Genomic DNA, 23,017 nt, shown 5'->3' on the forward strand with positions numbered 1-23,017 from the left:
AGAAATGCTCAGAAAAACAGTAAAACCATCTTCTGGGTAGCAGACAAGTTTTGACTGGAGTGATACAATAGGACAGCTAGAACACTGTTCAGTGCTTAGAACAGTGCTTTGCATATAGTAAGTGCTTAATAAATGCCACTATTATTATTATTATTAGGAGATAGGGAGATTAACGAAGAGGCCGATGCAGAAGTCAGTTCAGAATTCATTCAATAATAATAATCATCATAATAAGAATAGTGTTGGTATTTGTTAAGCGCTTACTATGTGCCGAGCAATGTTCTAAGTGCTGGATATTTATTGAGCACTTACTGTGTGCAGAGCACTGTATTAAGCACTTGGGAGAGTAGACTGTGGCAAGTATCTGGAGCTAGGGGTTCAGGAAAGAGATGAAGGGGAATGTCCTGGAAATGTCGTGGGAATGTCCTGGAAGAATACTTGTCAGTTGCTGATGACAGAAGGAATCTGGGGTTTAAAAGACAGGAAGGAGTCGAAGATAATACCAAGATTACAGGCTTCTGAGACCGGAAAGATGGTAATGTGTCTATGAGAACGTTAGATAAAAGAGAGGATTTAGGAGGGAAAATGTTTTGTTTTTTTTGTCTGTCTCCCCCTTCTAGACTGTGAGCCCATTGTTGGGTAGGGACCATCTCTATATGTTGCCAACTTGTACTTCCCAAGCGTGTAGTACAGTGCTCTGCACACAGTAAGCGCTCAATAAATGCGATTGAATGAATGAATGAATTAATGAAAATGACTAGGGCAGTTTGGGACACTCTGAGCTTGAGGTGTTGGTGAGCCATCCAAGTAGAGCTAACCTGGAGCCAGGAGGAAATGCAAAATGAATAGAATAGGTCAGGACAAATGAGAGTTGCCATCGTCACAGGATAGGAGTCAAAGACTCCTCCTAATTACCAGCCATTAAACTGCAAATTTCACCTCATACCTCTCCAAATATGAATTACAGCTTTCTGGATTATCACAAATTCTCCTCTGTCAATTCACCCACATCCTCTCCAAAAGTGTCCTGTGGTCTCTGGAGGCTCTCCACCAACCTCAAAAGAATTTTTTTTAATAGTTTATCTCTAGCAAACTATCCCTCTAGTAAATTTCCTGTCCTTGTAAAGGTAAAGGCCCTGCCTTCAATATTGACCCCTCCAGTAAACCAGTTCCTTTACTTCTTGCTTTTCTGTTCTTGATTTACCTTCTCAATCTAAACACAGGCAGGTCAGAAATTTTGGGGAAAATCCCAAAATCATACAGATCTCTTTTTTTATGTGCCAGGCACTGTACTTATGTGCTGGGGTAGATACAAGCTAATCAGGTTGGACACAGTTCCTGTCCCACTTGAGGCTCATAGTCTTAATCCACATTTTATAGATGTGGTAACTGAGGAACAGAGAAGTGAAGTGATTTGCCCAAGGTCATACAGCTGACAAGCAGTGGAGTCAGGATCTTGTACTTCCCAAGTGCTTAGTACAGTGCTCTGCACACAGTAAGCGCTCAATAAATACGATTGAACGAACGAATGACACCCAGGCCCATGCTCTATCCATTAGGCAATGCTGCTTCTCCACTAAAATGTTACCTTCTCTAGACTGTAAACTCCTTGTGTAAACTCCTAACAAGCAACGAGACAATAGTATTTACTGAGCCCTTACTGTGTACAGAGCACTGTACTAAGTGCTTGGACAAGAACATTACTATACAGTTAGTAAACATGATCTCTGCTCACAATAAGCATACAGTCTAACAATTCTATTGCATTGTATCCTCCCAACCTCTTAGTATAGTGCTCTGGTTTATCAGCATGGCATAGCAGGGAAGCAGCATCGTGAAATGGATAGGGCACGGGCCTGAGAGTCAAAAGGTCATGGATTCGAATCCCGGCTCCAGCACTTGTCTGTTGTGTGGCCTTGGGCAAGTCATTTCAATTCTCTGTGCCTCAGTTACCTCATCTGTCAAATGGAGAGTAGGGCTGTAAGCCCCACATTGGACAGGGATGGTGTCCAACTCACTTTGCTTGTAATAATAATAATAATAATGATGGCATTTATTAAGCATTTACTATGTGCAAAGCACTGTTCTAAGCACTGGGAAGGTTACAAGATGATCAGGTTGTCCTACGGGGGCTCACGGTCTTCATCCCCATTTTACAGATGAGGTAACTGAGGCCCAGAGAAGGGAAGTGACTTGCCCAAAGTCACACAGCTGACAAGTGGCGGAGCCAGGATTTGAACCCATGACCTCTAACTCCAAAGCCTGTGCCCTTTCCACTGACTCATGCTGCTTCTCTCCACCCCCAGCGCTTAGTACAGTGCCTGGCACAGAGTAAGCACTTAACCAATGCTGTCATTATTATTATTGTTATTATTATTTTGTTATCTTCAGCATCTGACTCTCCCCTGGCTCCTACCATCACTTTTTCAAACATGTCCATATTTCCCTCTTATTGAAAATGTTCCGACTGACCTCACTATTACTTCCAGCTATTGGCCCTGTTCCCCTTCCCATCAGACTCCATGGACCTCCCATTTCCTCTCTGTCAACAGTCATCTCAGTGTACTACCATCTCGATTCTGCCCTTTCTACTCTCCCCTACCTCTGTCCCACTCAATCAGTCGTTAGCACTTACTGAGCACCCACTGTGTGAAGAGCATTGTGCTAAGGGCTTGAACTCTGTTGACCACTTGTCCTCCTAGAAGTTCCTAAGCTTCATTGTTCTTGGCACACTATTCTCCTTTTTCTCCTCCTACCTTTCAATGACCATTCCTTCTTTATTTGGATCCACTTCTTTCCCCCATTAAATTGTAAACTCTTTAAGGACGGGGATCCCATCCTCTTCAGCTGTTGGATGGTCCCCTGGCAGCTACTAAGTTCTGAAAAATTCATGGTGTTGATGTTGAGTTGCCAATTTTGTTACTCTAAAAGAATGAACTCAATTCCAAGGCTAAAATAGCCTGCTTGCCCAGCCTCAAATAAACAGCTTTTATATAGTTAGGACTTCTCCTCCTTCCCCACCCCCTACCCCCAAAAAAGGAAAAACAACTAATTGCAAAATTCTCTTTCATCTGATTGAAAATGGGGCTGAAGACAGTTGCTCAGCAAAGGAACATGTCAGTTTGGAATTTAAAGGTTTTTGGGTTTTTTCCCAAATGAACTTTGGTTTTATCTCTCGCAGAGAATAATGACGGTAACTTTTCTCCCTTCCCTTTCAAACATATTATTTTAAAGGAGATCACTGTGGAAGGCTGACATTTGTAATTTGCTGTTCTGACACTGGGTAGAGCACAGGCCTGTCACAAGGTTCCACCCCTTGTCTGCTGTGTGGCCTTCGTTAAGTCACTTCACTTCTCTGGGCCTCAATTACCACATCTGTAAAATGGGGATTGAGACTGTGAGCCCCACATGGGAAAGGGACTGTGTCCAACCCGATTTGTGCTTAGTACAGTGCTTTGCATACAGTAAGTACTTAATACCACAATTATCATTATTGTTATTATCCTATTTTCTGTATTATATTAAAATATTCATCTTAACATATTCAATCCTGTGATCATGTCTCCAGTTCCTAATTCTTAGTGCAGTTTGAAAGTTGCAGAGCTATGTTATCCATCCTTTGGTTAAAGGAAACCTTTTCATGATCTAATTTAAAAGCTTCAGGTTTTACTTTTGTCTTTTGGACATTTACTACAACTCTCATAGAGCCCCTCACAGGCTGAAAAAAGTGCAAAAATGCAACTGTGAGCCATTACATTACAGTTTTGAACCAGTGAAATCGGTATTGTTAATTTATGGTTGTGGTTGTACAATGTCTTCTGATGGATTATTATGTTGGGGATACTGATGCGTGATAATAGACTGCAAATACTTTTACTGTTGAAGACATCTTTCAGGATAAAGGCTGATTTCATCATTGGAAATAATGTTAGGTGCCACAGAAAAAAATAACTTTCAAAACTGGAACATATGAGTTAATTGAACCAATGACAACGCTTCATTTCTTCATGTTGATTTGATAGAAACTCCAATTCCCTAGTAATAATGATGGCATTTATTAAGCGCTTACTATGTGTAAAGCACTGTTCTAAGCCCTGGGGAGGTTACAAAGTTTTCAGGTTGTCCCACGGGGGGCTCACAGTCTTAATCCCCATTTTACAGATGAGGTAACTGAGGCCCAGAGAAGTTAACTGACTTGCCCAAAGCCACACAGCTGACAATTGGCAAAGCCAGGATTTGAACCCATGACCTCTGACTCCAAAGCCCGTGCTCTGTCCACTGAGCCACACTGCTTCTCTAGTCAAAGTTATCAAACAAAACACCCTAAGATTCTGTGATTTAAAATGCTCACATACTTGCTAGTTGAACTTTATCATTTCTAACGTTATTTTTCTGCCCTAGATTGTCTTATGGGATATTACTTCTCACAGAGAACATTTAGAAGTTGCTAAATCTGGCACCAGTAGAAGTAAAAAAGCAACCCTGAAGGTAAGCTCTCCGTAGTACTCTCCCTCTAAAAGGATTCAAAATTTTATGACATAGATCTACCAATTCCAAGGTTTAACAAAGCTCAGTCAGAAAAATTAGCCACACTTTCCAGACTTTCTTAGCTCCTCTCTGAAGGAAGTGATATGTCCCGCCATCTGCACTGTTCCCCTGTAGACTGTAAGCTTGTTGTGGGCAGGAAACGTATTATTATTGTATTATTACTGTATCTATTAAGCATATACTATGTGTCAAGTACTGTTCTAAAAGCTGGGCTAGATAAAAGTTAGCAGGTTGGACACAGTCCCATATGGGGTTCCATAGGCTAAGAAAGAAGGAGAACAGACATTGAATCCCCATTTTGCAGATGAGGAAACTAAGGCCCAGAGAATTTAAGTGACTTTCCCAAGGTCACGCAGCAGGCAGCTGGCAGAACTGGAATTAAAGCCCAAGTCCTCCGACTTTCAGGCTCGTGCTCTTTCCTCTGAGCCAAGCGACTCCTAGATTACCAACTCTGTTGTATTGTCTACCAACTGTTGTCTACCAACTCTGTTATATTGTACTGTAAGAGAAGTAGCGTGGCTCAGTGGAAAAGAGCCCGGGCTTGGGAGTCAGAGGTCATGGGTTCAAATCCCGGCTTTGGGCAAGTCACTTAACTTCTCTGGGCCTCAGTTACCTCATCTGTAAAATGGGAATTAAAATGGGTGGACAACCTGATCACCTTGTATCCTTCCAGGCGCTTAGAACAGTTCTTTGCACATAGTAAGCAAATGCCACCATCATCATTACTCTCTCAAGTGCTTAGTACAGTGCTCCGCACACAGTAAGCACTTCATAAATGCCATTGATTGATCAATCTGTGGGCTCCTGTAGTATTTGTTAAGTGCTTACAATGTGCCAGGCATTGTACTAAGCGCTGGAATGGATACAGGCAAATCGGGTTGTACACAACACACATGGGTCCCACAGTCTCAATCCGCGTTTTACAGATGAGGTAGCTGAGGCCCAGAGCGGTGAAGTACTTGTCCTGGGTCACACAGCAGACAAGTGGCAGAGCTGGGATTAGAACCCAAATCATCCTGACTCTCAAACCCGTGCTTTCCTTGATAAAGAAGTAATATATGATGATGGTATTTGTTAGGTGCTTAATATGTGCCACACACTGTACTAAGCATTGGGGGGGGATACAAGCAAATCAAGTTGGCCACTGTTCCAGTCCCACATGGGGCTCACAGTCTCAATCCCCATTTTAAAGATGAGGTAACTGAGGCCCAGGGAAGTGAAGTGATTTGCCCAGGGTCCCACAGCAGACAAGTGGCAGAGTCAGGATTAGAACCCATGACATGACTTCCAAGCCTATGCTCTATCCACTGTGCCATGCGGCTTCTCTGTATAATCTACCTTGCTGTGTCTAATCCAAGTTCTTTGTCTCATGGCTTCAGTTTCTCATCCCTGTACCCAGAGATTTTGAAATTCCCAAATTCCTTCCTTCCTCTCCCCCTCATCCCCCCTCCACCCACCCATCTTACCTCCTTCCCTTCCCCACAGCACCTGTATATATGTATATATGTTTGTACGTATTTATTACTCTATTTATTTATTTTACTTGTACATATCTATTCTGTTTATTTTATTTTGTTAGTATGTTTTGGTTTTGTTCTCTGTCTCCCCCTTTTTAGACTGTGAGCCCATTGTTGGGTAGGGACTGTCTCTATATGTTGCCAACTTGTACTTCCCAAGCACTTAGTACAGTGCTCTGCACACAGTAAGCACTCAATAAATACGATTGATTGATTGACTGATTGATTGATCTACCTTCCTCAGGAGGGACTGATGCTGTGTTGATGAGACAGGAGATCATGGTTTTATTTGGCTTCCAATAAAGAGAAACACACTTCTCCAGCCAGTCTCATACCTCTAGTTCACTTTTGCGGGTTTTTAGTCTGTCTAGTTTTATGCTGTTGAGTTGTTTCCGACCCATAGCGACACCATGGATACATCTCTCCTAGAACTCCTAGAAGAAATTGAAAGGAAGTGAATACAAGCCAGAAAGTCAGAACTCACATTTTAAAGACAAAGGGAAGTTTAATCTCAAGTTTTTAATGCGCAGAAGGCGGCAGTGGTGACCCTCTTCTGTATCTTTACCAAGAAAACTCTATGGATACACATACCACATACACTCACCTCCTCCAGTAGGTCTTCCCAGACTGAGCCCCCTTTTTCCTCTCCTCCTTCCCATCCCCCTGCTGCCCTACCTCCTTCCCCTTCCCACAGCACTTGTATATATTTGTACAGATTTATTACTCTATTTATTTTACTTGTACATATTTAGTATTCTATTTATTTTGTTAATGATGTGCATATAGCTATAATTCTATTTGTTCCTGTCTCCCCCTTCTAGACTGTGAGCCCGTTGTTGGGTAGGGACCGTCTCTATATGTTGCCGACTTGTACTTCCCAAGTGCTTAGTACAGTGCTCCGCACACAGCTAGCACTCAACAAATACGATTGAATGAATGAATCTCAGAACAACTTTATAACAGAAGATGGGGCATTCTGAAGAGGGTGTGTTCATGGAGTCTCTATGCTTCGGAAACATCTCGAAGGCATTTGAAGAAGAGGATTCTCCAAAGTGCTCAGTGCAGTGCTCTGTACACAGCAAATAATAATAATAATGATGATGGCATTTGTTAAGTGCTTACTATGTGCGAAGCACTCTTCTAAGCACTGGATTATTTGATTGATTAAAGTAATGTCAGTCTTCAGAAGGTAAAGGATTAGTTCGTTCATCAATATGTTTGAGTTTTAAATATGATTTTCTAAAAAGGTATCTTTAAATGATTCTTTCAGCCGGTTTTTCTGCTGGAACCTGATAGTAATAAGGAGGCACCGTATGTGAGGCACAGTGCAGTTTCTTCCATAGAACACGGACATAGAAAAATCATTACGGACATTCACTGGCTATCGGACTTGTTTGAGGTGAGTCCCATCGAATAATTTGTTGTTTTTTAATTAAAATCCTCTCCCAATAAAGCTGGACAAATTGTCAGTAAATTTCAAACGAAGGACGTGGGAAATGTACAGTGTATCTCCCTGTTAACTAACTTGTTAAAAACAGCAAACTCCCTATTCCACCTTAGGACATGCTCACTTTGGTTGTAAGATCCTTGTTTGAAGATTAGTGGTATTAACTGACAAAGCAGTTAATACTTTGCTTTAATACAGTGCTTTGCCAAGCACTGTTCTAAGCACTGGGGTAGATACAAGGTGATCAGGTTGTCCCACGTGGGGCTTACAGTCTTAACACCCATTTTACAGATGAGGGAACTGAGGTACAGAGAAGTTAAGTGACTTGCCCAGGGTCACATAACAGCTTAGTGGGTAGGGTGCAGGCCTGGGAATTCTAATTCTGGCTCCACCACACGTCTGCTGTTTGACCCTGGACTAGTCACTTCACTTCTCTGTGACTCAGTTACCTCATCTGTAAAATGCAAATTAAGAGTGGTAGCCTTATGTGGGTCAAGGACTGTGTCCACCTGATTAACTTGTCTCTACCCCACTGCTTAGAACAGTACTTGGCCCATTCTAAGTGCTTAACAAGAACCATAATTATTATAATTATTATTACTGGGTGCCAAGCACCGTACTAAGCTCCGGGAAGGAATGTGATAAAAAATACATTAGAGCTTGTCCCTGGCCCTCAGAGGGCTCACAATATTAGAGGTAGAATGATATTCTAGCAGAATCAACAAAGAATCCAGGCGTTGCCAGATCTAAGCACGGGGGCAAGAAGAAAACAAGTGCAAGCCTGGGTTGAGCATTAGAGCTAAAGTCTGTGGGGGTAGGGAACAGAACCAGCAGAGAGCCTGAAGGAGAGTAAAAAGAGAGCCTTCCTGTTCCCTATTTGACCTTCTCTTTGCCTCTCCTGTGCACCCCTTAAGATATTCATCTGACGCCCAGAATATGTACATATCCCTAGACTCTCCCATTTCTCCAATATATAATGGATTTTAATGTCTACCTCCCAGTTGACCACTCATTGGCTTTTACTGAGCACTTACTGCGTGTAGAGCACTTTACCAAGTGTTTGGGAGTGTACAATACAACAGAGTTGGTAGACAAGAGTTGGTTCCCTGCCTATAAGTAGTTTACAGTCTATCATTCAATCAGTGGTATTTAATGAGCACTTACTATGTACAGAGCACTGTACTAATCTCTTGGGAGTGTACAACAGAGTTAGCAGTCATCATCATCATCATCAATCATATTTATTGAGCGCTTACTATGTGCAGAGTCACATTCCCTGCCCAAAATAAGCTTACAGCCTAGAGGGGGAGACAGACATTAATATAAATAAGTAATGTATAATATATAATTAAAGACATGTACATGAGTGCTGTAGAGTTGAGGGAGGGGAGAATATCAAATACTCCAAAATCCCAGATCCAAGTGCAGAGGCAATCTATACTTCATGCTGCTGCCTGGATCATCTTTGTGCAGAAACACTCTGGGCATGTTACTCCCCTCTTCAAAAATCTCCAGTGGCTACCAATCAACCTACGCATCAGGCAAAAACTCCTCACTCTTGGCTTCAAGGCTCTCCACCTCGTCCCCTCCTACCTCACTTCCCTTCTTTCCTTCTACAGCCCAGCCCACACCCTCCCCTCCTCTGCCGCTAACCTCCTCATTGTACCTCATTCTCGCCTGTCCCACTGTCGACCCCCAGCCCACATCCTCCCCCTGGCCTGGAATGCCCTCCCTCCACACATCCACCAAGCTAGCTCTCTTCCTCCCTTCAAAGCCCTACTGAGAGCTCACCTCCTCCAGGAGGCCTTCCCTGACTGAGCCCCCTTCTTCCTCTCCCCCTCCCCATCCCCCCGCTCTACCTCCTTCCCCTCCCCACAGCACCTGTATATATGTTTGTACAGATTTATTACTCTATTTATTTTACTTGTACATATTTATTTTCTATTTATTTTATTTTGTTAATATGTTTTGTTTTGTCTGTCTCCCCCTTCTAGACTGTAAGCCCGCTGTTGGGTAGGGACCATCTCTATATGTTGCCAACTTGTACTTCCCAAGTGCTTAGTATAGTGCTTTGCACACAGTAAGCACTCAATAAATATGACAATGAATGAATGAATGAGAAGAGAGAGGGAGCCAAGAAAAGGGGGCTTAATTGGAGATGTGATTTTAATAATGTTTTGAAGCTGGGGAGGATGGTGATCTGATGGATATGAAAGGGGATGACATGGGTAAGGGATTGGTGGTGAGACAAATGAGGTCGAGGTACGTTGAGAAGGTCGGTGTTAGAGGAGTGAAGTGCATGGATTGCCTCATCTGGAAAATGGGGATTAGGAGTGTAAGCCTCATGAAGTGGCGTGGCTCAGTGGAAAGAGCCCGGGCTTTGGAGTCAGAGGTCATGGGTTCAAATCCCAGCTCTGCCAATTGTCAGCTGTGTGACTTTGGGCAAGTCACTTAACTTCTCTGGGCCTCAGTTACCTCATCTGCAAAACGGGGATTAAAACTGTGAGCCCCCCGTGGGACAACCTGATCACTTTGTTACCTCCCCAGTGCTTAGAACAGTGCTTTGCACATAGTAAGTGCTTAATAAACGCCATCATCATCATCATCATCATGTGGGACAGGGACTGTGTTCAATAATAATAACAATAATTACGATATTTGTTAAGTGCTTATTATGTGTCAAGTACTGTTCTAAGTGCTGGGGTAGTTACAAGATAATCAGATTGTCCTATGTGGGGCTCATAGTCTTAATCTCCATTTTGCAGATGAATAACTGAGACACAAAGAAGTTAAGTTGCTTGCTCAAGGTCACAGGGCAGACAAGTGGCAGAGGCGGGATTAGAACCCAAGTCCTCTGTCTCCCAAGCCTGTGCTCTTTCCTCTAAGCCACGCTGCTTCTGTACCCAAGCACTTAGAACAGTGCGTGGAACATAGTAATCGCTTAATAAATACCATTATCAGTATGATTGTTATTATGTTTGAAAACAATGGGGAAGAAGCCATTGGAAAGTGGATGATTGAAGATGGCAGTTAGGGATGGGAGAGGGAGGGGGCAAATGTTTTGATAAGGAGTGAAAGCATGGGATTGGAGACCCAGGTGGAGGTGGTAGATTTGGAGAGGAGGCAGGAGATCTCTTGAGATACTGCTGGGAAAGGTGGGAGAGTCAAAGAAAGGGCAGGAAGAAGTGAGGGACTGGGGAGGAACAGGAAAGATTTTAGGGAGACAGTGTCTGATGGTTTCAATTTTATCAAAAAGTATGTGGTCAGCTCATAAGGAGCAAGAAATGGTGGGGGCAGGGAGGTACAGGAAGTTTGAGAAGGAAGTTCAACAGCTAGAACAGCTGGCATAAGTGCTTAGTACAGTGCTCTGCACACAGTAAGTGCTCAATAAATATGATTGAATGAATGGCATGGCCGTTGGGCATGGGAACTGATAAGAATGGAAAAATAATGTTGTCGGGAAAAGGAGAGGGCAGATTTAATGTGATGAGGATGAATTTGAGATGGACCAAGTCAATCTGGTGTCTGGATTTCCACCAGCAGTGCTCTGTGCCTCATGCACCGGAACAGAAGAATTGTATTGTGAATAATAATATTAACAATAATGGTATTTGTTAAGCACTTACTATGTGCCAAGCACTGTTCTAAGTGCTGGGGTAGATACAAGGTAATCAGGTTGTCCCACGTGGGGCTTACAGTCTTAATCCCCATTTTACAGATGAGGGAACTGGGGTACAGAGAAGTTAAGTGACTTGCCCAAGGTCACATAGCAGACAAGTGGCGGGGCCCGGATTAGATCCCATGATCTCTGACTCCCATGTTCGGGCTCTTTCCACTAAGCCATGCTGCTTCTCCAAGGCTGTGGATTAGTGGTATGAGATTGGGCCAGGGGAGCGAGGGAATTGAGTTCAGTGGAGTTGGTGGTTATTTGGATTTCGATTTGTGCGTCAAAAACAGGTAGCTTGGGTATGAAGACCAAACTTTTTGTCTAAGTACAGATATGTACATATCTGTAATTTATTTGTGTATATTAATCTCTGCCTCCCTTTCTAGACTCTAAGATCATTGCGGGAAGGAAATGAGTCTGTTTATTGCTATATTTTACTCTCCCAAGCACTTAGTACAGTGCTTTGCACACAGTAAGTGCTCAATAAATACGATTGAATGAAGGAATGAATGAAATGGGGTGTGATGATGAGAATTAGAGGGAGTCAAAAGATTGGAAGTCTTTGTGAGGGAACAGGATAGAGTGGGTGAGTGGGAGAACAGAATGGTGAGGAGTTTGTGGTCAGATGGAGGAATTTCAGAACTGGTAAGGGTAGAGATTGTACAGTGACTGGAGATAATGAGATTGAGTGTGTGTCCAAGTTGGTAAGTGGGTGAAATGGGGTAGAGCAGGAGGTCAGTGGAGTTGAGGAGAGAGAGGAAGCAGGCAGTGTAAGGGTTGTCTCCCCCTCTAGGCTGTAAGGTCCTTTCGGGCAGAGATCATAACAATAATAATGGTTATGGTACTTATTAAGCACTTACTATGTGCTAAGCACTGTTTTAAGCGCTGGATCTACTAAAACTATTGCGTTGTACTCACCCAAGTGCTTAAGAAAAACAGCATGGCCCAGTGGAAAGACCGTGAGCCTGGGAATCAGAAGACCTGGGTTCTAATCTCAGCTCTGCCACTTACCTGCCATGTGACCCTGGGCAGGTAACTTAAATTCTCTGGGCCTCAATTCACTCATTTGCAAAACTGGGAATTCAATACCCGTTCTCCCTCCTACTTAGACCATGAGCCCCACGTGAGACTTGGTTATCTCCTCTCTAGACTGTAAGCTTGCTGTGGGTAGGGAACGTACCAACCAACTCTGTTATTCTGTATTCTCCCAAGTGCTTAGTTCAGTGCTCTGCACAAAGTAAGCACCCAGTAAATACCACTGATTGATTAAACAGGGAGGGTGTGGCAAAAATCTTTACGAGGACCGTCTTGTTGAATGACTGTGATTTTTGGAAGACATTCTCCTCACAACTCCTTTCTGTTTTCCTAGATCAACAGACTTGGTGCTACTTTTGAAAATCGAAGTGGATTATGTTGCCAGCTTGTAACCTGCTCCGCTGATTGGTACTGCAGTTTTCCGCGTATTTCTAATTTTCCTGAGAACCTCCTAACTCCTCATCTTTCTAGTCCTTGAAGTTTCCACCGGATCACTGTTTGGCTATAGATTTTGACACCCGTTATTCACTCTATCTGTAAAAATATTAAAGCTCACAAGATTTGCAAGAGGCAGAGTCATGAGGGACAACTGTCTGCTGATCCCGAACATTTCTTGATAGTTACCACCAGATGTCATGGTCCCCTCTTGCAATCCCTACATACTCATCCCATCTTGTCTTGTCTCCATACTAAGAGTAAATAACCACCACTGATTGACTGATTGATGTGAGGGACATTCAAGGAGGGGTAAGATCCCATAGAAGATAGTCTGTACTGAATCACATCAGTGTGATCACCTGGATTTTTGTGGGATATTTAAAAATCAAGACCAGGAGAATGCAAGGCCAGCCGGGTGAAAGCAGCACTCAAAATAACAGTAGCGTGGCCTAGTGGAAAGATTCTGGGCCTGGGAATCAGAGGACCAGGGTTCTAATCCCAGATCTGCCACTTGCTTCCTGAGTGACCTTGAGAAAGTCACTTAGCTTCTTGGCACTTCGGTTACCTCATCTGTAAAATGGAATTCAATAGCTATTATCCCTCCTGCCATGTGTAACAGGGACTGTCTGACCTTATTATTTTTTATTATTATTAATAATAATAATAATGGCATTTATTAAGTGCTTACTGTGTGCAAAGCACTGTTCTAAGCACTGGGGAGGCTACAAGGTGATCAGGTTGTCCCACAGGGGGCTCACAGTCAGTCCCCATTTTACAAATGAGGTATCTGAGGCACAGAGAAGTTAAGTGACTTGCCCAAAGTCACACAGCTGACAATTGGCAGAACTGGGATTTGAACCCATGACCACTGACTCCAAAGCCTGTGCTCTTTCCACTGAGCCACGCTGCTTAATCTACCCCAGCATTTAGTACAGCACTTGACATATAGTAGGCACTTAAATGCCATCACTATTATTAATGATTACCACTATTGTAATTATTAATACTACAGCACAATATCTAACATTTTCCTGTTTAAGATCATTTGATATCATTACATTTTGTTGTAATTCAGTGGGGGAAAAGATGAAAAGTGTTAGGTTTAAGTAAAGCACAATGGACAACTGTTGATTGGGAAGGAGTCTGCTATCTCTGTTCTATTCAACTATCCCAAATGCTTAGTACAGTGCTCTGCACATAGTAAGTGCTCAATAAATACCATTGATTGGTTCTGAAATTCCTTTGATTGACGGTTGCTGCCTGGAGGATGCTAGCCTCACCCAACTGTCAAGATGAGGAGTGTACTCTAAGGATTCCCGGGCTGGAATTAGGGTCGGAGGAAACCCCCACCCTGGTTGAAAAGCTTGAACTGAAGTTTGTCGAAGCACTGTGAAGCGTGTGGTCTAATGTGAAGTAGCATGGCCCAACCTGGCCTAGTGGAAAGAGCCTAAGTCTAGGAGTCAAAGGAACTGGGTTCTAATCCTAGATGTCCCATACATTGCCTGCTATGTGACTTGGGACCTTAATTTCTTGGCATCTCAGTTTCCTCATCTGTAAAATGGGGATTTAACACCTGTTCTCCCTTCCACTTAGACTGTGCGGTCCATGTGGAACAAGGAGCGTGTACAGTCTGATTGTGTTGTATCTACCCCAGTTCTTGGTACACAATAAGCATTTAACAAATGCTATTATTACTATAATTATTATTAGTTTTGTTACTTGCTAATGGCAGGATTCTTGAGGCCAGATCCAAGAAGCTTGTTCTGCTGCACAGCATAGTCCTTTGCCAACATAGATTAGTACCAAATGTAAGACTGTTCTGTGCAGACTTAAGCCAATAAGTAATTGTCGACAAGGAAATTATCTTCAAAAGACCACATATTGACCACATTTGCTATTACTTAACAATCAATCAGTGATATTGATTGATCACTTACAATGTGCCAAGCTCTCTACTAAGCACTTGGGAGAGTACAATACTCACTCATTTGTTCATTCAGTCGTATTTACGGAATGCTTATTGTGTGCAGAACACTGCACAGAGCTCTTGGGAGAGTAAAATATAACCATAAATGGACACATTCCCTGCCCACAGTGAGCTTATACTCTATAGGGGGTAGGCATGTTCCCTGCACACAAGAAGAAACATGGCTTAATGGAAAGAGCAAGGGCTTGAGAGTCATTGGACCTGTGTTCTAATCCTGGCTCTGCCAATGGCTTTCTGTGTGACCTGGGCAAGTCATTTAAATTCTCGGGGCCTTAGTTTCCTCACCTGTAACATGGGGATTCAATCCCTGTTCTCCTCCAGCGTTTAGAACAGTGCTTTGCACATAGTAAGTGCTTAATAAATGCCATTATTATTATTATTATTATTACTTAGAGCGTGAGCCCCCTCTGGGACAGCGACTTCACCAACCTGATTGACTCGTATTTACCCCTGCACTTAGAACAGTGTGGCTTAGTGGAAAGAGCCCAGGCTTGGGAGTCAGAGGTCCTGGGTTCTAATCCTGGTTCTGCCACGTGTCAGCTGTGTGATCTTGGGCAAGTCACTTCACTTCTCTGTGCCTCAGTTCCCTCATCTGTAAAATGGGGATGAAGACTGTGAGCCCCATGTGGGACAACCTGATAACCTTGTATCTCCCCCAGTGCTTAGAACAGTGCTGGGCACATAGTAAGTGCTTAACAAATACCACTATTATTATTATTATTAACAGTGCTCGACATATAGTGGGGTGCTTAACAAATACCTTTGTTATTATGAGAATCCATCCTTTTGCTCTGTGAACAGCAGAGAGCCATTTGGCAGTAAACCTGCCATCCATGTGGCCTAAATCAGTCAATCCTATTTATTGAGTGCTTACTTTGTGCAGAGCACTGTGCTGGGTAATAATAATAGTAATAATGATGGTATTTGTTAAGCACGTACTAGGGTAGACTACATTATAACAATATAACAGACACGTTCCTTGTCCACAGCGAGCTTACAGTCCAGAGGAGGAGACAGACATTAATATAAATAAATGACAGATATAACAATAATAATGGCATTTATTAAGCACTTACTATGTGCAAAGCACTGTTCTAAGCACTGGGGAGGTTACGAGGTGATTAGGTTGTCCCACGGCGGCGGGGGGGGGGGGGGGGCTCACGGTCTTTATCCCCATTTTACAGATGAGGTCACTGAGGCCCAGAGAAGTTAAGTGACTTGCCCAAAGTCACACAGCTGACAACTGGCAGAGCTGGAATTTGAACCCATGACCTCTGACTCCAAAGTCCGTGCTCTTTCCACTGAGCCACGCTGCGATGTACATGAGTTCTGTGGGGCTGTAAGGGGGAATGAATAAAGGAAGCAAGTCAGGGCGACGCAGAAGGGAGTTGAAGAAAGGAAAAAGAGAGCGTGCTTCCTAAGCCTCTTGCATAATTTAATTTCATTTTCTTTTTTGTCCTACCCTCTTAATGCCTCATGCTATTTTAATAATTTATTAGTATTATATTCTGAGAGTTTTCTGTCATTTACTACAAGAGGAAATTATCAAGAACAACATTTGGTGAATGACGGAGTTTGAACTTTGGTTTCTTTAGTACAGTCCTTTTTTGGGATATTAGACCAGCCAAACCTTCTACCGATCCAGTTGACAAAAAGAAAGAAGAAACTGTCATTGAGGTTCCTTATGATGTGCCTACTACATTTTTGCATCTTGATCTCTCCTGGAAGCCTCTCATCAAGGTAGTCAGCATAATAGAACTTCTTCTATGCTAACGTTAACCAACTGTTCACTCAAGCAACGCTGGGTGAACAAATACTTTGGATCATGGGGATTATTATCAATAATAATAACCTATAATAACAATTGCGATACTTGTTAAGCCCCTGCTATGTCGCAGGCACTGTACTAAGCACTGGGGTGGACACAAGCAAATGACGATGATGGCATTTGTTAAGCGCTTACTATGTGCAAAGCACTATTCTAAGTGTTCGGGGGGATACAAGGTGATCAGATTGTCCCACGTGGGGCTCACAGTCTTGATCCCCATTTTACAGATGAGGTAACTGAGGCACAGAGAAGTTAAGTGACTTGCCCAAAGTCACACAGCTGACAAGTGGCAGAGCCGGGATTAGAACCCACGACCTCTGGCTCCCAAGCCCATGCTCTTTCCACTGAGCCACGCTGCTCCTCAAGCAAATCAGGTTGGGGGCAGTCCCTGTCCCGTGTGGGGCTCACAGTCTCAATCCCCATTTTACAGATGAGGGAACTGAGGCCCAGAGAAGTGAAAAGACTTGCCCAAGATCATACAACAGAATTGTGGCGAAGCCGGGATTAGAACCCATGACCTTCTGACTCCCAGGCCTTCAATAAATGTGACTGATTAATTGATTGATTGATTAGGAAACTCTCAGGTTCCTTTCTAAGAGTGAGATGGTGTCAAAGTGTCATCTTGATTCACTTCTTTCCAGTACCAATGGAAAAGAGAAAAAAGACAAGGAGTGGTTGTTGTCATGATTCACTTCAAATTTACATTTTTTTTCCTCTATAGCCCAAAACTGTTAGAACAAATCACTCAGGTTAATTACTTTAAGAGATCTATATAATGAATGCTTGAATCTGTTCCTTTTGTCTTTAAAAAGATTACTCTACCGAAAGGTGACACAAGTTTAGACCACTGTCTGACAAGAATTAGCCTGAGTGAAGAATATCTCCATTACATAATGCAAGGTAATGTTCTCTATTCATAAGATATTATGTCCTTGAATTGACATTTTAATGCTTGCTAGATCTTCAGATAAACATAAGTAAAATCAATAAATTGTGGATAGACTTCTTGAGACTGTTCTTTCAATTCATGCTATAATTCATAGTATAATAACAACGTTATAACAATACCTGTTATTATTATCGTTATTAAAGCATTTGTTAAGCTCTTCCTATGTGCCACGTACTGTTCTAAGGACTGGGGTAGATACATTAAATACATCCATTCATTCATTCCTTCAATCGTATTTATTGAGCACTTACTGTGTGCAGAGCACTGTACTAAGCACTTGGGAAGTACAAGTTGGCAACATATAGAGATGGCCCCTACCCAACAGCGGGCTCACAATCTAGAAGGGGGAGACAGACAACAAAACAAAACATATTAACAAAATAAAATAAATAGAATAAATATGTACAAATAAAATAGAGTAATAAATATGTACTAACATATATACATATATACAGGTGCTGTGGGGAGGGGAAGGAGGTAAGGCGTGGGAGAGGAAGGAGGGGGCTCAGTCTTGGAAGGCCTCCTGGAGGAGGTGAGCTCTCAGTAGGGCTTTGAAGGGAGGAAGAGAGCTAGTTTGGCAGATGTGCGGAGGGAGGGCATTCCAGGCCAGGGGGAGTAGGTGGGCTGGGGGTCGAAGGCGGGACAGGCGAGAACGAGGCGCAGTGAGGAGATTGAATACATCTATTCAATCTGTCACCAAATCCTGTCAGTTCAATTTACACAACATCGGTCCTTTCCTCTCCATCCAAACTGCTACCACTTTAATCGAAGCATTTAGCTTATCCTGCCTTGGTTACTATATCAGCCACCTTGCTGACCTCCCTGCCTCCTGTCTCTCCCCTCTCCAGTCCCTACTTCACTCTGCTGCCTGGATCATTTTTCAACAAAACCATTCAATCCATGTTTCCCCACTCCTCAAGAATCTCCAATGGTTACCTATCCACCTCCGCATCAAACATAAACTCCTTACCACGGGCTTGAAAGCACTCAATCACCTTGCCCCATCCTACCTGTTTTCCTGCTACAACCCAGCCCGCACACTTCACTCCTCTAAAGCTAACCCTCTCACTGTACCTCAGTCTCCTCCATCTCACCACCGACCCCTCACCCATGCCCTACAACTGTCCTGGAGAGCCCTCCCTCTTCATATCTGACAGACGATTGGTCTCCCCACCTTCAAAACCTTATTGAAGGCACATTTCTTCCAAGAAGCCTTCGCCAACTAAGCCCTCATTCTTCTCCCACCTTTGCACTAGGATTCACACCCTTTCTTCACCCCTCCCACAGCCTCCCAGCACTTGTATACATAGCCATAATTTATTTTTATTCATACTGTCTCCCCTTCTAGACTGTAAGTTCACTGTGGCCTAGAACAATAACCTCTGGCCTGGAATGCCCTCCTTCCTCAAATCCGCCAATCATTCCCCACCCTGTTCAAAGCTCTACTGAAGGCTCACCTCATCCAAGAGGACTTTCCAGACTAAGGACCCCATTTCTTCAGCCCTCCCTCCTTTCCACATCATCTAGATTCGCTCCCTTTATTCTTTCCCCCCTCTCTCCACCCCACAGCACTTTTGTATATATGCATACATCTACAATTCTGTTTATATTAATGCCTGTTCACTTGTTTTGATGTCTTTCTAATTCTATTTACTTATATTGATGGCTAGTTACTTGTTGCGATGTCTGCCTCCCCCCTTCTAGACTGTAAGCCCGGTGTGGGCAGGGATTGTCTCTCTTTATTGCTGAATTGTACTTTCAAAGTGCTCAGTACAATGTTCTGCTCATAGTAAGCACTCAACAAATACGATTGAATGGCTGAATTGTGGGCAGGGAACATGTCTGCCAACTCTATTATAGTTTACTCTCCTGAGCACTTGGTACAATGCTCTGCACACAGTAAGTGCTCAATAAATACAGAGCTCCATAAATATATTCAGGTTGGACACAGTCCATGTCCCACATGGGGCTCACTTTTTAATATCCATTTTACAGATAAGGAAAGTCACACAGTCCAAGGTCACACAGCAGCCAATGGCAGAACCAAGATTAAAACCCAAGTCCTCTGACTCCCAGAGGACTTGGGATATTAGACCAGCTCCTTGCTCTTTCAAGAGACAACGCTGCTTCCGAAATTTTAATTTTAAATTTAATAGATTTTTTAAAATCTGTGACTCTCAGCCATGTTATGTATTTAGTTTGTGGCTCTTTAGTACAATGAAGCTTGGCTCTACCTCCACATGCTTGTTTAGAAAGAGATAAAAGTGAACAGCCCACTTTAGAATGTCTGACTGTGGAAGTTATGGTTACCTGTGTTTCTCGAACTGCTGCAAAAATTATATTATTTTATGACTAGTGCTTTTCTTTTTACCAAAAGAAGTAATATCATGCCTTCTCTTGTAAAAAGATAAATTGCAAGCCCAGAGCAAAGCATTAAAACCAGAAGAAGAAAGTCCATATAAAAACTTAACCTATCCTGTGAACTCCAACCTAAAGCCATTAGAGGATATCAGCACAAACTTCTTCGCTGGAACTGAAGTGAGTGAAATTAGCCTTTTCAGTATTAATTTATTCATAACTTCATTTGAAAGATGTGAAAAAAGGAAATGTCCAGTGTAGGTTTTTTTGTTTTTGGGTTCTTTTATCTGAGGATTTGTCTTTATCTTTGGTGACAGATTTCCAAAGCATTCTATGCCCACTTGAACAAGAATTTTTGCTATCCCATATTCTCACGTGTGACATATGCTTCATTTAAAATTAGAAAACTTATAGAACTATTTAAGTAGTAATAATGATAATGGTGGTATTTGTTAAGTACTTACTATGTGCCAAAAACTGTTGTAAGCACTGGGATAGATACAAGGTAATGAGGTTGTCCCACGTGGGGCTCACAGTCTTAATCCCCATTTTACAGATGAGGTAACTGAGGCACAGAGAAGTTACGTGACTTACCCAAAGTCACGCAGTTGATAAGTGGCGGAGCCGTGATTGGAACCCATGACCTCTGACTGCCAAACCTGGGCTCTTTCCACTGAACCACGCTGCTCAATCCCATTGATTGATTTATTGCTGCAGCAAAGTTTTTGACAAAGGGAGAACTTAAATATAAGGCAATCCCTTAAGTCCTGAAGGTTAGTGATTTTCCCAAACTTTCAGACTTCTATCTCCACAATTCCACTTATCAATTAATAGCATTTTTTGAGCATCTTCTATGTGCAAAATGCTAGTAATGCTTAAGAGAGTATGACATTCATTTCATTCAATCGTATTTGTTGAGCGCTTACTGTGTGTCGAGCACTGTACTAAGCGCTTGGAAAGTACAAGTTGGCAACATATAGAGACGGTCCCTACCCAACAGTGGGCTCACAGTCTAGAAGGGGGAGACAGACAACAAAACAAAACATATTAACAAAATAAAATAATTAGAATAAATATGTATAAATAAAATAAATAAATAAAGAGTTTGCTAAGTGGTTACTATGTGCCAGGCACTGTACTGAGCACTGGGGTGGGTATAAGAAAAATCGGGTTGGACACAATGTACCTTTACTATCTACTCATCAAAACTCCTTCCATTTGTAAGTATTTTCTAGGTCAAAAATATAGACTGAGGTAATTTGGTAGTTTGCTTCCACCTCTTTCTAAATTGTCCAGAGAAATACTTTATGTCTCCCTTACATGAGAAGCAACATGGCCTAGTGGAAAAACTACGGGGCTGGGAGTCAGAGGACCTGGTTTCTAATCCTAGTTCTGCCTCTTGTCTGCTGTGTGATCTTGGGCAAGTCACTTAACTTCTTTGTGCTTCAGTTTCCTCATTTGTAAACTGGGGATTAAATACCTGTTCTCCCTCCTATTTACGTGGTTAGCCCCGCGTGTGACAATCATCTGACCTGACTATCTTGTGACGATCCCATTGCTTAATACAGTGCTTGGCATAAAGTAAGTGCTTAAACAAATATCACAATTATTATTTTATTTAAATTTCATGATTTTTGTTCTCCCTTAAAATTCTAATCTCCAGAGATATTACAGGATTATATTACAGGAACATAATGCCAGTACAGACATCAGCTCCATTGGGACAGTGGAGATCCATGTCTCAACTCATGGATCTCTGGCTATGTAGTATTTGTTAAGTGCTCAAACAGTGTCATAAACTGTGTTAAGCACTGTGATAGATATAATGCAATCCGATAAAACATAGTCCCAGAAACACACAAGGCTCACAGTCTAAGGGGAAAGGAGAATAGGTATTGAATCCCCATTTTATAAATGAGGGAAATGAGGCACAGAAAAGTTAAGTGACTTGTGCAAGGTCACACAACATGCAGGAAGGGAAGCCAGGTTCTCTGAATCCCAGGCCTGTGTTCTTTCCAGAAAAGTTAGTATTATTATGGTTTTGTTAATCACTTAGTATCTGTCGAGCGCTGTTCTAAGAGCTGTGATATGTACAAGTTAATCAGGTCAGACACACTCTCTGTTCTACATGGGGTTCACAGTCTAAGTAGGAGGGAGAACAGATATTGAATCCCCATTTTACAGGTGAGAGAACCAAGGCACAGGGAAGTTATGTGACTTGCCCAAGATCACACAGCAGGCAAGTGGCAGAGCTAGGATTAAGACTCAAGTGCTCTGATTCTCAGGCCCATGCTCTTTCCATTAGGCCGGGCTGCTGCTCAGCTGTTTGGGCTGGCCTCCCAGCCTTAGTCACCTCAGGTACCCGACAACAACTGAGAACTTTGAAACAGGGCTGAAAAAACCAAAAATAAGCCCTTGGTGAGCCTCACTGACCCATTAGCCATTTGAAGCATGCCTGCACTTCCTCAGCTTACTTACTCCCCGTGTACAGAACTAACCCTTCCTGTGTCTCAGTCCCTCTCAGGCTCTTGGGACTGTCCATGCACTGATTTGACTTCTGTCATTTTGTAGGATGGCGAACTGATATATTCAGATTGGAAACTGGAAAAAAATCCTGATTCTGGAAGGCTGACTAGTAAGTTTAAGCAGCTGCTCCCTGATTTAAATGACTTTTCTGATTTTAACCCCTGGATAAATGTGGTTCTAGATAATGCCTCAAGAACTTCCAGCAATTGCCCACCTCCACATCACACAGAAACTCCTCACCAGCTACTTTAAAGCACTCCATCACCTTGCCCCCTCCTACCTCACCTCATTACTTTCCTAATACACCTCAGCCCACACATTTCACTCCTCTAATGCCATCCTTCTCACCGTGCTTCCATCTCTTCGCCTTGCCTATGTCCTGCCTCTGGCTTGGAACACCCTCCCTCTTCATATCCAACACGCAATCACTCTCCCCAACTTCAAAGCCTTAACGGAAGCATATCTCCTCCAAGAGGCTATCCCTGATTATGCCTTACTTTCTTCTTCTCCCACTCCCTTCCATGTTGTCCTGACTGGTTCTGTTTATTCATCCCCGCCCCCAGCCCCACAGCACTTACCTACTTATCTGTAATTTTAAAAATTTATAATAATGTCTGTTATTCCCCTCTAGACTGTAAGTTTGTTGTGGGCAGGGAATGAGTCTGTTCATTGTTACAGTGTATTCTCCCAACTGCTTAGTACAGTGCTCTGCACACA

The 23,017-nt window shown here is 42.7% G+C and overlaps 1 protein-coding gene across 3 annotated transcripts in view; it reads left to right on the forward strand.

The window, feature by feature from the left end:
- The window catches only part of DNAI3 (dynein axonemal intermediate chain 3), a 93,652-nt gene that overhangs the window by 48,507 nt on the left and 22,128 nt on the right, over nt 1-23,017 (forward strand). For all 3 annotated transcript variants that reach the window (XM_038745397.1, XM_038745396.1, XM_038745398.1), the window contains exons 12-18: nt 4,402-4,488; nt 7,336-7,464; nt 12,549-12,622; nt 16,235-16,379; nt 17,280-17,367; nt 19,824-19,954; nt 22,346-22,409. In XM_038745397.1, coding sequence (XP_038601325.1) covers nt 4,402-4,488; nt 7,336-7,464; nt 12,549-12,622; nt 16,235-16,379; nt 17,280-17,367; nt 19,824-19,954; nt 22,346-22,409 — 718 coding nt within the window. The remainder of the gene's footprint in view (nt 1-4,401; nt 4,489-7,335; nt 7,465-12,548; nt 12,623-16,234; nt 16,380-17,279; nt 17,368-19,823; nt 19,955-22,345; nt 22,410-23,017) is intronic.

The sequence above is a fragment of the Tachyglossus aculeatus genome, chromosome 4 (genome assembly GCF_015852505.1).
Source record: "Tachyglossus aculeatus isolate mTacAcu1 chromosome 4, mTacAcu1.pri, whole genome shotgun sequence".
NCBI classification, from domain to species: Eukaryota; Metazoa; Chordata; class Mammalia; order Monotremata; family Tachyglossidae; genus Tachyglossus; species Tachyglossus aculeatus.